The 14,485-nt window shown below is 53.9% G+C and overlaps 1 protein-coding gene across 1 annotated transcript in view; it reads right to left on the minus strand.

Moving 5' to 3' along the window:
* The window catches only part of heatr1 (HEAT repeat containing 1), a 35,689-nt gene that overhangs the window by 7,712 nt on the left and 13,492 nt on the right, over positions 1 to 14,485 (minus strand). Inside the window, exons 19-30 of the mRNA XM_056430488.1 lie at positions 14,294 to 14,466; positions 14,053 to 14,208; positions 13,444 to 13,686; positions 12,580 to 12,711; positions 9,939 to 10,042; positions 9,605 to 9,775; positions 9,334 to 9,449; positions 4,928 to 5,049; positions 4,723 to 4,851; positions 767 to 991; positions 564 to 693; positions 306 to 493 (exon numbers count right to left, since the gene is read on the minus strand). Of these exons, the coding sequence (XP_056286463.1) occupies positions 306 to 493; positions 564 to 693; positions 767 to 991; positions 4,723 to 4,851; positions 4,928 to 5,049; positions 9,334 to 9,449; positions 9,605 to 9,775; positions 9,939 to 10,042; positions 12,580 to 12,711; positions 13,444 to 13,686; positions 14,053 to 14,208; positions 14,294 to 14,466 (1,889 nt within the window). The remainder of the gene's footprint in view (positions 1 to 305; positions 494 to 563; positions 694 to 766; positions 992 to 4,722; positions 4,852 to 4,927; positions 5,050 to 9,333; positions 9,450 to 9,604; positions 9,776 to 9,938; positions 10,043 to 12,579; positions 12,712 to 13,443; positions 13,687 to 14,052; positions 14,209 to 14,293; positions 14,467 to 14,485) is intronic.

The following is a 14,485-nucleotide window of genomic DNA, read 5'->3' on the forward strand; positions in this document are numbered from 1 at the left end:
AAAAACATTTAAAACACTTTAAAACATTTAAAACCTTTAAAACACTTAAAACGTTTAAAACATTTAAAACACTTTAAAACGTTTAAAACATTTGAAACACTTTAAAACGTTTAAAACATTTGAAACACTTTAAAACACTTTAAAAACATTTAAAATATTTAAATTTTTACGTGTTTTTAAAAGTGTTTTTAAAAGTGTTTTTAAAAGTGTTTTTAAATTGTTTTAAAGTATTTTAAATAGTTTTAAAGTGTTTTTAAGTGTTTTAGACGCCTACAGAGCCACTCAGCGGCTGCTTGTGAACGCACCTTGCCGATGAAGCCGGCCGAGCCGAGCAGCTGAGCCATGAAGGACACGGAGAGGAACTTGAAGTGTCGGAGCTCTTTGCTGCTGTGAGCCTCCGGGCTGAAGATCAGCTCCTCCACCTCCTTCTCCACCTCCTTCTCCTCCTCCTCCTTGCTCTTCTTCTTGGGTCCCGGCCGGCGCTTCGCCGGAGCTGCGGAGCGAAAGGAGACTTTAGTTCCTCCCGACGGGCGCGGCGTGGACCAATGGGAGCGGCGCCTCACCGTCCTGCTTGTCGTCGGGCAGCTTGAGGAGGAAGAGGAGGAGGCTGACGAGGGAGGAGAGCTGCTCGCTCGCCGTGAACTCGCAGCACAGAGACACCCAGAAGTCCACGTCTCTCTCCAGGGCGGCGTCCTGAAGGCACACGACCGTCAGCCGCGGCCCGGGGTCCACCGAGACTCCCACAATGCATTGCGTCGGCACTCACCTTCTCGCCGGTGGAGCCGGCGGTCTGCGTGGCGTGCAGCTTGAACAGGAGGAGCATTAGGACCCAGAGGAAGCGGGCGGGGCCCAGCGTGGTCACCAGCTGGCTGAGGATGGGCAGCCGCCGGTGATGCGGCACGTGAGGAAGAGCGTCGGCAAACACGTGAAGGATGCGAGTAACCACGGCAACCACGTGGGGGGAGGAGGAGCCATCAGAGAGCTGGTGAGCCTGAGGAAGAGGAGGAGAAGAGAGGAGAAGGTGATGAATCCTTCCTTCCTGTAGCTGAGCTACCTGTCTCCAGGTGATGAAGCTACCTGTCTCCAGCTGATGGAGCTACCTGTCTCCAGGTGATGGAGCTACCTGTCTCCAGCTGATGGAGCTACCTGTCCCCAGGTGATGAAGCTACCTGTCTCCAGCTGATGGAGCTACCTGTCTCCAGCTGATGGAGCTACCTGCCTCCAGCTGATGGAGCTACCTGTCTCCAGGTGATGGAGCTACCTGTCTCCAGCTGATGGAGCTACCTGCCTCCAGCTGATGGAGCTACCTGCCTCCAGCTGATGGAGCTACCCGTCTCCAGGTGATGGAGCTACCTGTCTCCAGGTGATGGAGCTACCCGTCTCCAGGTGATGGAGCTACCTGCCTCCAGGTGATGGAGCTACCTGCCTCCAGGTGATGGAGATACCTGCCTCCAGGTGATGGAGATACCTGTCTCCAGGTGATGGAGCTACCTGTCTCCAGGTGATGGAGCTACCTGTCCCCAGGTGATGGAGATATGGAGATACTTGTCTCCAGGTGATGGAGCTACCTGTCCCCAGGTGATGGAGATATGGAGCTACCTGTCCCCAGGTGATGGAGATATGGAGCTACCTGTCCCCAGGTGATGGAGATATGGAGCTACCTGTCCCCAGGTGATGGAGCTACCTGTCTCCAGGTGATGGAGATACCTGTCCCCAGGTGATGGAGCTACCTGTCTCCAGGTGATGGCGCTAGCTGTCCCCAGGTGATGGAGCTACCTGTCTCCAGGTGATGGAGCTACCTGTCCCCAGGTGATGGAGCTACCTGTCCCCAGGTGATGGAGCTACCTGTCCCCAGGTGATGGAGCTACCTGTCTCCAGGTGATGGCGCTACCTGTCTCCAGGTGATGGCGCTACCTGTCTCCAGCTGATGGAGCTACCTGCCTCCATGTGATGGAGCTACCTGTCTCCAGGTGATGGAGCTACCTGTCTCCAGGTGATGGAGCTACCTGTCTCCAGGTGATGGAGCTACCTGCCTCCAGGTGATGGAGCTACCTGCCTCCAGGTGATGGAGATACCTGTCTCCAGGTGATGGAGCTACCTGCCTCCAGGTGATGGAGCTACCTGTCTCCAGGTGATGGAGCTACCTGCCTCCAGGTGATGGAGCTACCTGTCTCCAGGTGATGGAGCTACCTGTCTCCAGGTGATGGAGCTACCTGTCTCCATGTGATGGAGCTACCTGTCCCCAGGTGATGGAGCTACCTGTCTCCAGGTGATGGAGCTACCTGCCTCCAGCTGATGGAGCTACCTGTCTCCAGGGGATGGAGCTACCTGTCTCCAGCTGATGGCGCTACCTGTCTCCAGGTGATGGAGCTACCTGTCTCCAGGTGATGGAGCTACCTGTCTCCAGGTGATGGCGCTAGCTGTCCCCAGGTGATGGAGCTACCTGTCTCCAGGTGATGGAGCTACCTGTCTCCAGGTGATGGAGCTACCTGTCCCCAGGTGATGGAGCTACCTGTCCCCAGGTGATGGAGCTACCTGTCCCCAGGTGATGGAGCTACCTGTCTCCAGGTGATGGTGCTACCTGTCTCCAGCTGATGGAGCTACCTGCCTCCATGTGATGGAGCTACCTGTCTCCAGGTGATGGAGCTACCTGTCTCCAGGTGATGGAGCTACCTGTCTCCAGGTGATGGAGCTACCTGTCTCCAGGTGATGGAGCTACCTGCCTCCAGGTGATGGAGCTACCTGTCTCCAGGTGATGGAGCTACCTGTCTCCATGTGATGGAGCTACCTGTCCCCAGGTGATGGAGCTACCTGTCTCCAGGTGATGGAGCTACCTGTCTCCAGGGGATGGAGCTACCTGTCTCCAGCTGATGGAGCTACCTGCCTCCAGGTGATGGCGCTACCTGTCTCCAGGTGATGGAGCTACCTGTCTCCAGGTGATGGAGCTACCTGTCTCCAGGTGATGGGGCTACCTGCCTCCAGGTGATGGGGCTACCTGCCTCCAGCTGATGGAGCTACCTGTCTCCAGGTGATGGAGCTACCTGTCTCCAGGTGATGGAGCTACCTGTCTCCAGGTGATGGAGCTACCTGTCCCCAGGTGATGGAGCTACCTGTCTCCATGTGATGGAGCTACCTGTCTCCAGGTGATGGAGCTACCTGTCTCCATGTGATGGAGCTACCTGTCTCCAGGTGATGGCGCTACCTGCCTCCAGGTGATGGCGCTACCTGCCTCCAGGTGATGGAGCTACCTGTCTCCAGGTGATGGAGATACCTGTCTCCAGGTGATGGAGCTACCTGTCTCCAGCTGATGGAGCTACCTGTCTCCAGCTGATGGAGCTACCTGTCTCCATGTGATGGAGCTACCTGTCTCCAGGTGATGGAGATACCTGTCTCCAGGTGATGGAGCTACCTGTCTCCAGGTGATGGAGCTACCTGTCCCCAGGTGATGGAGCTACCTGTCTCCAGGTGATGGAGCTACCTGTCTCCAGGTGATGGAGCTACCTGTCTCCAGGTGATGGAGCTACCTGTCTCCAGGTGATGGAGATACCTGTCTCCAGGTGACGGAGCTACCTGCCTCCAGGTGATGGAGCTACCTGCCTCCAGGTGATGGAGATACCTGTCTCCAGGTGATGGAGCTACCTGCCTCCAGGTGATGGAGATACCTGTCTCCAGGTGATGGAGCTACCTGTCCCCAGGTGATGGAGATATGGAGATACTTGTCTCCAGGTGATGCAGCTACCTGTCCCCAGGTGATGGAGATATGGAGATACTTGTCTCCAGGTGATGGAGCTACCTGTCTCCAGGTGATGGCGCTACCTGTCTCCAGGTGATGGAGATACCCGTCCCCAGGTGATGGCGCTACCCGTCTCCATGTGATGGAGCTACCTGTCTCCAGGTGATGGAGCTACCTGTCTCCAGGTGATGGAGCTACCTGTCTCCAGGTGATGGCGCTACCTGTCTCCAGGTGATGGAGCTACCCGTCTCCAGGTGATGGAGATACCCGTCCCCAGGTGATGGCGCTACCCGTCTCCATGTGATGGAGCTACCTGTCTCCAGGTGATGGAGCTACCTGTCTCCAGGTGATGGAGCTACCTGTCTCCAGGTGATGGCGCTACCTGTCTCCAGGTGATGGAGATACCCGTCCCCAGGTGATGGCGCTACCCGTCTCCATGTGATGGAGCTACCTGTCTCCAGGTGATGGAGCTACCTGTCTCCAGGTGATGGAGCTATCTGTCTCCAGGTGATGGCGCTACCTGTCTCCAGGTGATGGAGATACCCGTCCCCAGGTGATGGCGCTACCCGTCTCCATGTGATGGAGCTACCTGTCTCCAGGTGATGGCGCTACCCGTCTCCATGTGATGGAGCTACCTGTCTCCAGGTGATGGCGCTACCTGTCTCCAGGTGATGGAGATACCCGTCCCCAGGTGATGGCGCTACCTGTCTCCATGTGATGGAGCTACCTGTCTCCAGGTGATGGAGCTACCTGTCTCCAGGTGATGGAGCTACCCGTCTCCATGTGATGGAGCTACCTGTCTCCAGGTGATGGAGCTACCTGTCTCCATGTGATGGCGCTACCTGTCTCCAGGTGATGGAGATACCCGTCCCCAGGTGATGGAGCTACCTGTCTCCAGGTGATGGAGCTACCTGTCTCCAGGTGATGGAGCTACCTGTCTCCAGGTGATGGAGCTACCTGTCTCCATGTGATGGAGCTACCTGTCTCACCTGGATCAGAGCAGGTATCACCACCTGCACCGTCTGCTCGATGACCCTGAAGCTGTAGGCGTCGTCCAGCCTCATGATGTTGGCGCCCATGAAGGTGAAGATGGGCATGATGTTGAGCAGCACCTTCTCCTGGAGGGGAGACAGGCACACAGCGTGTTGTTGTTGTTGTTGTTGTTGTTGTTGTTGTGCTCAGACGAACACTCACGGGGAAGATGGCGGCGGCGGCGCCGAGCAGCAGCAGGGCGTGGTGGTGCGTCTGAGGCATGTCGGACGCTCGGATCACCTGAACCACGAGCTCCACGCTGAACTTCTCCTCATCCAGCAGGTCTGAGGAGAGAGGAGGAGGTGAGAGGAGGAGAAAGGAGAGGAGGAGGTAGGAGGTGAGGATAGAGGAGGAGAAAGGAGAGGAGGAGGTGAGGAGAGAGGAGAGAGGAGGAAAGAGGAGAGAGGAGGAGAAAGGAGAGAGGAGGTGAGGAGAGAGGAGAGAGGAGGAGAGGGGAGAGGAGGAGGTGAGGAGAGAGGAGGAGGTGAGAGGAGGAGAAAGGAGGTGAGGATAGAGGAGAGGTGAGGATAGAGGAGAGGAGGAGAGGAAAGAGGAGAGAGGAGGAGAAAGGAGAGAGGAGGAGAGGAGAGGAGGAGAAAGGAGAGGAGGAGAAAGGAGAGGTAAGGAGAGAGGAGAGGTGAGGATAGAGGAGGAGAAAGGAGAGGAGGAGGTAGGAGGTGAGGAGAGAGGAGGAGAAAGGAGAGGAGGAGGTGAGAGGAGGAGAGGGGAGAGGAGAGGAGGAGAAAGGAGAGAGGAGGAGAGGTGAGGATAGAGGAGAGGAGGAGGTGAGGAGAGAGGAGGAGAGGAGTATGGAGGACTTAAAATGACTTAAGTATAAATAAATAAATGCATGAATAAATACAAGAATAAATAAATAAATGCTTAAATAAATGTATAAATATATAAATAAATACAAGAATAAATGTATAAATACAGAAATAAATACAGAAATTAATAAATATAAGTTATAACTCAACAGGACATCATTAAATAAATGTATTTCTACATTTCTGTATTTCTTCATTTATTTATTTATCTATTTATGTGTCCACACGTATTTCTTCATTTATTTATGTGTGACATTTACGTGTCCGTATATTCAAATGAGCTGGGCGGTCCGAACCTCATTGTTGAACAGGATTGGTCAAGTCAGGGAGCAAGACAGACGCAATCGATCCCTAGCACTTGGATCTGTAGACGAACAGCGTTTATTATGCATTCTTGTCTGTACATTCTAAATACTACTGTAGTTGAGTCACGGAATGTAATTAGGGTCCGAGCGACAGACGAAGTCTGACCGAGAGGAACCTATTGAAATTGTTAGAATTCTTATTATTCTTCTTATTCCGCTTTTTATTTTTGAACATTGGGCGCATATTGGGGGTATGTATCATATCCCAAAACTCACCAAATTTGGCATGCTTGTCAGGCTTGGTGAAAATAGACGGATGACACCGACCTCGAAATTCGCTTTCAAAAATTGCTCTCTAGCGCCACCTGGAAGTTTGACCGGCGACGCCCCTCACCCAGTATGGTCAAATGACTAGCTTTTATTTTTCCCAAGTCCACTTGGACCTGCTCTACAAAAAGGCCTCTCAGGACCCTAAGCTCCGCCTACTTAAATTTTCCGCCATATTTTTTTTGGTGAAAAACACATCAGAGGCATTTGCTCCGACATACGGGGTCCAATTCATACCAAACCTATTGGAGATAATGATCATGGAAGCTATATCATCTAAGATCTATCATCTTTTTTCAAATATATTATTGTGGTAAGGATCTATGGGCCAACGAACATTTTAGGGGCGTGTCCTGTTTTGTAATGCTCATAATATCAACACTATTGGGAGAAAAAAATAACAGACTGTCAGGATATGTGCAGAAGGGAGCCTGAAACATTCACAGCAAATTTCGTGCAATTTGAACCGTAGGGGGCGCTACAATAATTCACCAAAGTTGGCCGTTTTGGCGTTTTTCGCTTGATTTGGCCAGTTTCCACCTTTTCCCCTTCGATTATTTCTCCCACAAAACGCCAACAGAATCGGCTAAAAATCAGTTTTATAGAATCTCAAGACTTGAATAATGAACACTGTGAAAAAAAACGGACTTTTCGTCGGTAGAAAATTTACGTTTTTTTACTGCCAATAATTTTGTACTTTCTGTGATTTCTTTATGTTAAAAACTATTGCTTAAACTCATCCAATACTTCCCCAAAAAATCATGTGTGATGCCAGTCAAGGCCTGAACACATTCAAACGAAGAAACAAGCACATTTCTTGGAGGAACACCTATTGATCACCTATTGAGAAGTAAAATAACCAAATTTTTCTGCCCAAAATAATGTGAGCTCCTACGGCTGCCTGTAAACCAGCTGGCTCATAGCTCACCATGTTAAGTGTTGGTCTGGACACCTGGAGATGCGTGTTCGATTCCAAGACAAGGCAGCTTTTTTTCATCACTTTTTTTTTTTACATTGAATTTACATGAGGTGATCTATACTTCACGTAGGGACACACGACGCATGAATATGTTCACGTAGTTAAAGCGCCACCTAGTGGCTCAACTGGACTTCCTTCAGTCCGCCCCAAATTTGTTTGACTAGCCCGTTATTTAGAATGGAATAAGAACTCTCTCTCTCTCTTTTTCTCTCCTCTCTCTCTCTTCTCTCTCTCTCCTCTCTCTTCTCTCTCCTCTCTCTTCTCTCTCTCCTCTCTCTCCCTCTCTACTGCCCTCCTCGCTGGTCTGATACGGATCCGTATTGCCCTCTTACGTCATTTTCAAAATGAGCTATATTGATAGATAGCCAAGAGCAGTGGTCCTCAAACTAAGGCCCGCCTCCACATTTGGCCCGGCCCTCTGAACAATACCAGAGAGGCATTATGATTTTTTTTCAGTCTGGCCACGCAAATCCTAGACAAGCCCGTTATTTAGAATGGAATAAGAACTCTCTCTCTCTCTCTCTCTCTCTCTCTCTCTCCTCTCTCTCTCTCTCTCTCTCTCTCTCTCTCTCTCTCCTCTCTCTCCTCTCTCTCCTCTCTTACATGACGTGGTCTATACTTCACGTAGGGACACATGACGCATGAATATGTTCACGTAGTTAAAGCGCCACCTAGTGGCTGAACTGGACTTTGTCGAATCCGCCCCAAACTTGTCGCGCTCGTTACAAGTCACGGCCCGAGTCGAGTCCGACCGGCACGCCCGGGTCCTCGGCGCCGGCTCCCCCGACCGGCGCGGGTGAGCGAGGACCCGTTCGACGCTGCTTGCAGCTTTAATTTAAGGATGTTTTCAGCCGAGAAGTTAGTCGTTTAATCATCAAATCTGTGGTCGGTTTATCGAGATTCAGCCTAATAAGGTTATGCAACGGAGATTTGAGGTCCTGCTCGCGGGACCTCTGAGCTCCGGGCGCTCAGCGCGCTGTGTGGCCGCCGAGAGAAGCCTGATCTATATTATATATATATGATATGTATATATAGAGCAGCCTGATCTCGGCAGGACTTTTTGAAATGCTCCGCTGACTCTGACGTCTCCGTAGCGGCTAAACATGAGATATAATTAGGTTTTGGAGGATCTAACGAGCACAAAGAGTTTATTATTTATTAAAATATAACGTTACGTCAATTTGACTGAGGGTTAAGATTCATAACTTCATATTGTAGCGACCCTGGGTCAGGAAAGCTACGAGACGTTGTCTAGTTATTGCCGTTTATTCGTAGCCTACGCCAAACAACAGTGAACACCGCAACACATTCTACTCCACTGTAAAGTATTTTACAGTGAATAATTGGAGTAAATTCATGCACAAGAGCAGTTGATGTGGTGACGTCACAAGACCAGAAAGACCGTCCTGCGTCCTCGAGAGTCCGGACTCCCAAGACTAGACTCACAAGACCAGACTCCCAAGACCAGACCCCCAAGACCAGACTCACAAGACCAGACTCCCAAGACCAGACCCCCAAGACCAGAAAGACCGTCCTGCATCCTCGAGAGTCCGGACTCCCAAGACCAGACTCCCAAGACCAGACCCCCAAGACCAGACTCACAAGACCAGACTCCAGAAGAACACATGTCTGTACTCAGTGTTCTTGGAATTGATAAACGGCTGAAGTCAGAAAGCTGTCTAGGCTAACTTCTGCTAACTGTTAGCTGAGCGAGCTTCAGCTTCATGTGCCAGGCAGAAGTAGTCGAGCACAACACACCAGGTGCATCACACTCCTGTGACCAATCATGCTTCAGACAGAGGTTGGGACCGCCCAGCTCATTTGAATATACGGACACGTAAATGTCACACATAAATAAATGAAGAAATACGTGTGGACACGTAAATAGAGAAATAAATGAATGTAGAAATACAGAAATATATTTATTTAATGATGTCCTGTTGATTTATAACTTATATTTATTAATTCCTATATTTATTTATTTGTACATTTATTTAAGCATTTATTTATTTATGCATTTATTTATTTATTTATTTATACTTAAGTCATTTTGAGTCCTCCATAGAGGAGAGCACAGGAGAGAGGAGGAGCTCCTGAGGAGGAAACACTCGGCTGGTTCCGCTGACCCACCTGGACCCACAGCGCCCCCTTCAGGACGCAGGCGGTGGCACACGTTGAGCAGGCAGCCGAGCAGCAGCTGCTTGGTGTACTCCATGTTGAGGTCCGACGGACACGGATCCAGACTCCTGGACACAGGGACCGTTAGCCGTTAACCGTTAGCCGTTACCTGGTGACCCTGATGAGGCCACGCCCACTATGAAGTACCTGGTGACCCCGATGAGGCGACGCCCACTATGAAGTACCTGGTGACCCTGATGAGGCCACGCCCACTATGAAGTACCTGGCGAGCAGCGTGAACAGAACCGGCACCAGCGTCTCGGCCCTCTTCAGCTTCTTCTTGTGCTGCAGCAGCTCCAGGATCAGCGTGACTCTCTGCCACGGCACAGCGCCCCCTGCTGGACCCCCTGCTGGACCACCATCTGGACCGCCATTGACGGCCTCCACAGGCTTCCTGAACAGGGACACAGCAGGTTTATAAAGTACTACATGTACCTGTGTAGTACACATAAAGTACTACATGTACCTGTGTAGTACACATAAACTACTACATGTACCTGTGTAGTACACATAAACTACTACGTGTACCTGTGTAGTACACAAAGTACAGTCAGTACCTCTGGCTCGTCCGGCTCCGGCGGCTCTGCTGCACCGTCACGCTCACTTTGGGTTTCTCAGGCGGAGCGAGCTCATTGGCTACCAGCTGACCATCAACCGCCATCTGAAGAGAGAGAGACGGGTCAGCTGAGAGAGAGAGAGAGAGAGACAGAGAGAGAGAGACAGAGAGAGAGAGAGAGAGAGACACAGACAGACAGACAGAGAGAGACAGAGAGACACAGACAGACAGAGACAGAGAGTGAGAGTGAGAGTGAGAGAGAGAGAGAGAGAGAGATTTGATTTTTTGAAAACCTTTATTCAAAGAAAACTTTGAACCACAATAAACCAAATCATTTTCAACACACAAAACATAAATGCAGCACCAATCCTGAAAAAACAGAGAACGTCCATGATGCTCGTGTTGGACACTAAACTAAAGTCCACTGAGGACAGGAAGTGCCTCCTGCCCTCCGTCTTGAGGCTGAAGCTCCTCCCAGTGCTGAGGCTCTGGCTCCTCCTCTTCACTCAACCTCTCCTCTCGCCCTCCTCTCATCGTCCACCACCTGCAGCACCTTGTTGAGTTCACACAGGATCTTTTTGAGCCTGTAGAACTCCTGTGGCGTGAAGCTCCTCTCTTGCCCTTGCACGTCAGGAAAGTGGCGGACAGGAAGAACTTATCCCTGCAGAAGTGGTCCTCCACCTTCACGTGCCACTCCTGCTTGGTCTTCCGGAGGAACTCCTTAATCTCCTCCACACTGTAGTGTGGATCTTCGTAGGGGCCTTCCTCCGAGCTGGACTCTGTCTCCGGCTCCGCCCCCCTTGGCCTGGACCTCCTTCTTCCCGCCGTCGCCTTCTTTGCCTGTGGGTTCTCTCCCTCACCTCCTCCACACTTCCTCTTTAAACGGGGGACTCTGAGGCTCTCCTCCTCCGCCTCCATGTCCACCTCACTGTCTGACAGCCTCACCTCCCTGACGACTGTCTCCCTTTCTTCTTCTGACTCTCCTTTGTCCTCTTCTTCACCTTCTTGGGCCACCTCAGCCCCAGCCCCACCCTCTTCTCTCCTCTCTTCCTCACCTTGCTGGCCTGTGACCGTTTCTCCCTCGTCTCTCCTCTCCTCTTCAACTTCTTGGTCTACACCAGCCCCTCCCTCCTCTCTCCCCTCCTCCTCTTCTACCTCCTCACCCACACCCTGCTGGCCTGTAATCATCTCCCCCTCTCCCTCCTCACCTTGCTGGACTGGACCAGTGCCCCCCTCCTCTTCCTCCTCCACAACCTGCTGGGCACCCCCTGTCTCTGCCTGCTCTCTCTCCTCATCCTGCTGGGAGCCCCCAGTTCCTGCTCTCTCTCCTCCCCCCTCTGGGTACCTGCAGTCCCTGGTTGCTCCCCCTCCCCCCCCTGCTGTGCACCCCCCGTGCCCTCCGCCCCTGGCTCCGCCCGAGGAGCCGCCCTGCTGGTGTTCTGCACAGCAGCTCTCCACCGGTGGCAGTCCCTGGCTATGTGCCCCTCCCCCCACAGATGAAGCACCTCCGTTCCCTGAGGAGATGTAGATGGGGTAGTTGTGCTCGGCCACCCTGATGAACACCGGAGGCGGAGCTCTCCACCCTGATGAACACCCGGAGGCGGAGCTCTCCACCCTGATGAACACCGGAGCGGAGCTCTCCACCCTGATGAACACCGAGGCGGAGCTCTCCACCCTGATGAACACCGAGGCGGAGCTCTCCACCCTGATGAACACCGAGGCGGAGCTCTTCTCCCTGTTGTTCAGGATCATGGAGAGATGCCTCCGGTGGGACCACACGTGTTTCATCCGGGAGGACTTCCACCCTGAGGGGATCTTCCTCAACCGGGACACCACCTTCCCGTGCTTCACCAGCTCCTTTAAGATCACCTCCTCCTGTATAAAAGGAGGCACGTTGGCCACGGTGACCCGAACCGACGGTGTGGCCAGCGGCGCCACCGGCACATACATGCCTCTGATGACCCGACACCACCACCTCGTTCACCTTCGTCACGCTGTCTAGAACCAGCACCACCGCTCCGTTCATACGGGCAGCGGACCTCACGCAGCCGTCACGACCACGTCGCCCACTGCCAGCCCCACCTCCTCCTCCGAGCACGGGAAACTCGGCGCCACTCTAATGCCGTGTTCCCTCGTGAGGAAACTCATATCCTCCATGACTAGCTCCCCGCTAGCTCCCCGCTAGCTTCCCGTTAGCTCGCCGCTAACGCTCACACAGACACACAAAACAATCTCTCCGTGAACCCACACACTCACACAGACAGTCGGGTGAACCCACACACACTCACAGCAAACATACCTGTTAACCCAGTCACTCTTTAGCGTGGAAAACCACCTTTAAACCAAGCAACTCTCCTCTGCTCCACAACCACACGTCCTCTCACGCTGAGAGAGAGAGAGAGAGAGAGAGAGAGAGAGAGAGAGAGAGAGAGAGAGAGAGAGAGAGAGAGAGAGAGAGAGAGAGAGAGAGAGAGAGAGAGAGAGAGAGAGAGAGAGAGAGAGAGAGAGAGAGAGAGAGAGAGAGAGAGAGAGAGAGAGAGAGAGAGAGAGAGAGAGAGAGAGAGAGAGACAGAGAGACAGAGAGAGAGAGAGAGACAGAGAGAGAGAGAGAGACAGAGAGAGAGAGAGCGTCGTGGCCTCACCCCCCTGAAGGCGCTCCTCACGGCGTGCGTCTCCATTGGACTCCGACTCTCCACCAGAACGTCCAACATGGCCGACAGCAGCTTCTGCTGCACGGCCTGGAGGCCGAGAGCCGAGAAGAAGGACCGGCTCACCTGAGGAGGGCAGGGTGAGTGGGTTCTCCCGGTTCTACCCCGGTTCCCCCGATGCGACCCCGGTTCTACCCCGGTTCCCCCGATGCGACCCCGGTTCTACCCCGGTTCCCCCGATCGACCCGGTTCTATCGACGACCCAGTTCTACCCGATCGACCCAGTTCTACGGTTCCCCGATGCGACCAGTTCCCCGATCGACCCGGTTCTACCGATCGACCCAGTTCTACCCGGTTCCCCGATCGACCGGTTCCCCGATCGACCCGGTTCTACCGATCGACCCAGTTCTACCCGTTCCCCGATCGACCCGGTTCTACCCCGGTTCCCCCGATGCGACCCCGGTTCCCCCGATGCGACCCCGGTTCTACCCGATGACGCGGTTCTACCCAGTTCCCCGATCGACCCGGTTCTACCCGATCGACCCGGTTCTACGGTTCCCCGATCGACCCGGTTCCCCGATCGACCCGGTTCTACGGTTCCCCGATCGACCCGTTCTACCGATCGACCCGGTTCCCCGATCGACCCGGTTCTACCCGATCGACCCGGTTCCCCGATCGACCCGGTTCCCCGATCGACCGGTTCCCCGATCGACCCCGGTTCTACCCGATGCGACCCCGGTTCTACCCGATGCGACCCCGGTTCCCCCGATGCGACCCCGGTTCCCCCGATGCGACCCCGGTTCTACCCGATGCGACCCCGGTTCTACCCGATGCGACCCCGGTTCTGGCGGTCCGGACCTGTTCCAGGGCGATGATCTGGCAGCTGGGGATGTCGGGGTGCGGCTGGGCGGAGTTCCTAAGGGCTCTGACGAACAGGTCCAGACAGTTCTGGTTCTGGCCCAGCAGGGGGGCCGACGCCGCGTTGTACTTCCCCAGGACCAGCTGCACCAGCTGGGCCTCGGAGCGCAGCAGGCTGGGGGCGTCGGGCCCGCTCTGGTCCAGCAGCCGGTCCAGAACCGGGAGCAGCTCAGAGAGGACGGCCTGAGAGGAGGAGGGGTCGGCTGAGGAGGTGCAGGTGTGTGTGTACAGGTGTGTGTGTGTACAGGTGTGTGTGTGTGTACAGGTGTGTGTACAGGTGTGTGTGTGTGTACAGGTGTGTGTGTGTACAGGTGTGTGTGTACAGGTGTGTGTGTGTGTGTGTGTGTATAGGTGTGTGTGTGTACAGGTGTGTGTGTGTACAGGTGTGTGTGTGTGTGTGTACAGGTGTGTGTGTGTGTGTGTGTGTGTGTGTACAGGTGTGTGTGTGTACAGGTGTGTGTGTGTGTGTACAGGTGTGTGTGTGTGTGTGTGTGTGTGTGTGTGTGTGTGTGTACAGGTGTGTGTGTGTGTGTGTGTGTGTGTGTGTACCGGTCCGTTGGTGTGGCTCAGCGCTCGCAGCAGGCAGCAGGCGCTGTATGACGGGCAGCCCGGCGCTCCGGCGCTCTGCAGCAGCTGCTGGAGAGACGCCCGCAGCGGCGTGGCCTCGGTGGCGGCGGCGCTCTCGTCCTGCAGCGCTCCGAGCACCTGGAGCAGAGCAGGTCGTCGTCGTGGTTATCATCACGTAGACGACACCGTGAACGTAACCTTCCAACACGTAGCCGGGACTCACCTGGCTCAGGTACGCCGGGTCGGCGATGATCTCCTCCGAGTTCTTCAGAAGCCTCTCTGTGATTGGCCGGAAGGGAGACGCGGCGGCGCCCGATAGGCCGCGCAGAGCGGCGAGCGCCGCCCTCCGGACCTCCCGGACCGGAGAGGTGAGACAGCAGAGCAACGACGGGACCACTGAGGGACAGACGGGTCG

The sequence above is a fragment of the Pseudoliparis swirei genome, chromosome 13 (genome assembly GCF_029220125.1).
Source record: "Pseudoliparis swirei isolate HS2019 ecotype Mariana Trench chromosome 13, NWPU_hadal_v1, whole genome shotgun sequence".
In the NCBI taxonomy this organism is placed as follows: domain Eukaryota; kingdom Metazoa; phylum Chordata; class Actinopteri; order Perciformes; family Liparidae; genus Pseudoliparis; species Pseudoliparis swirei.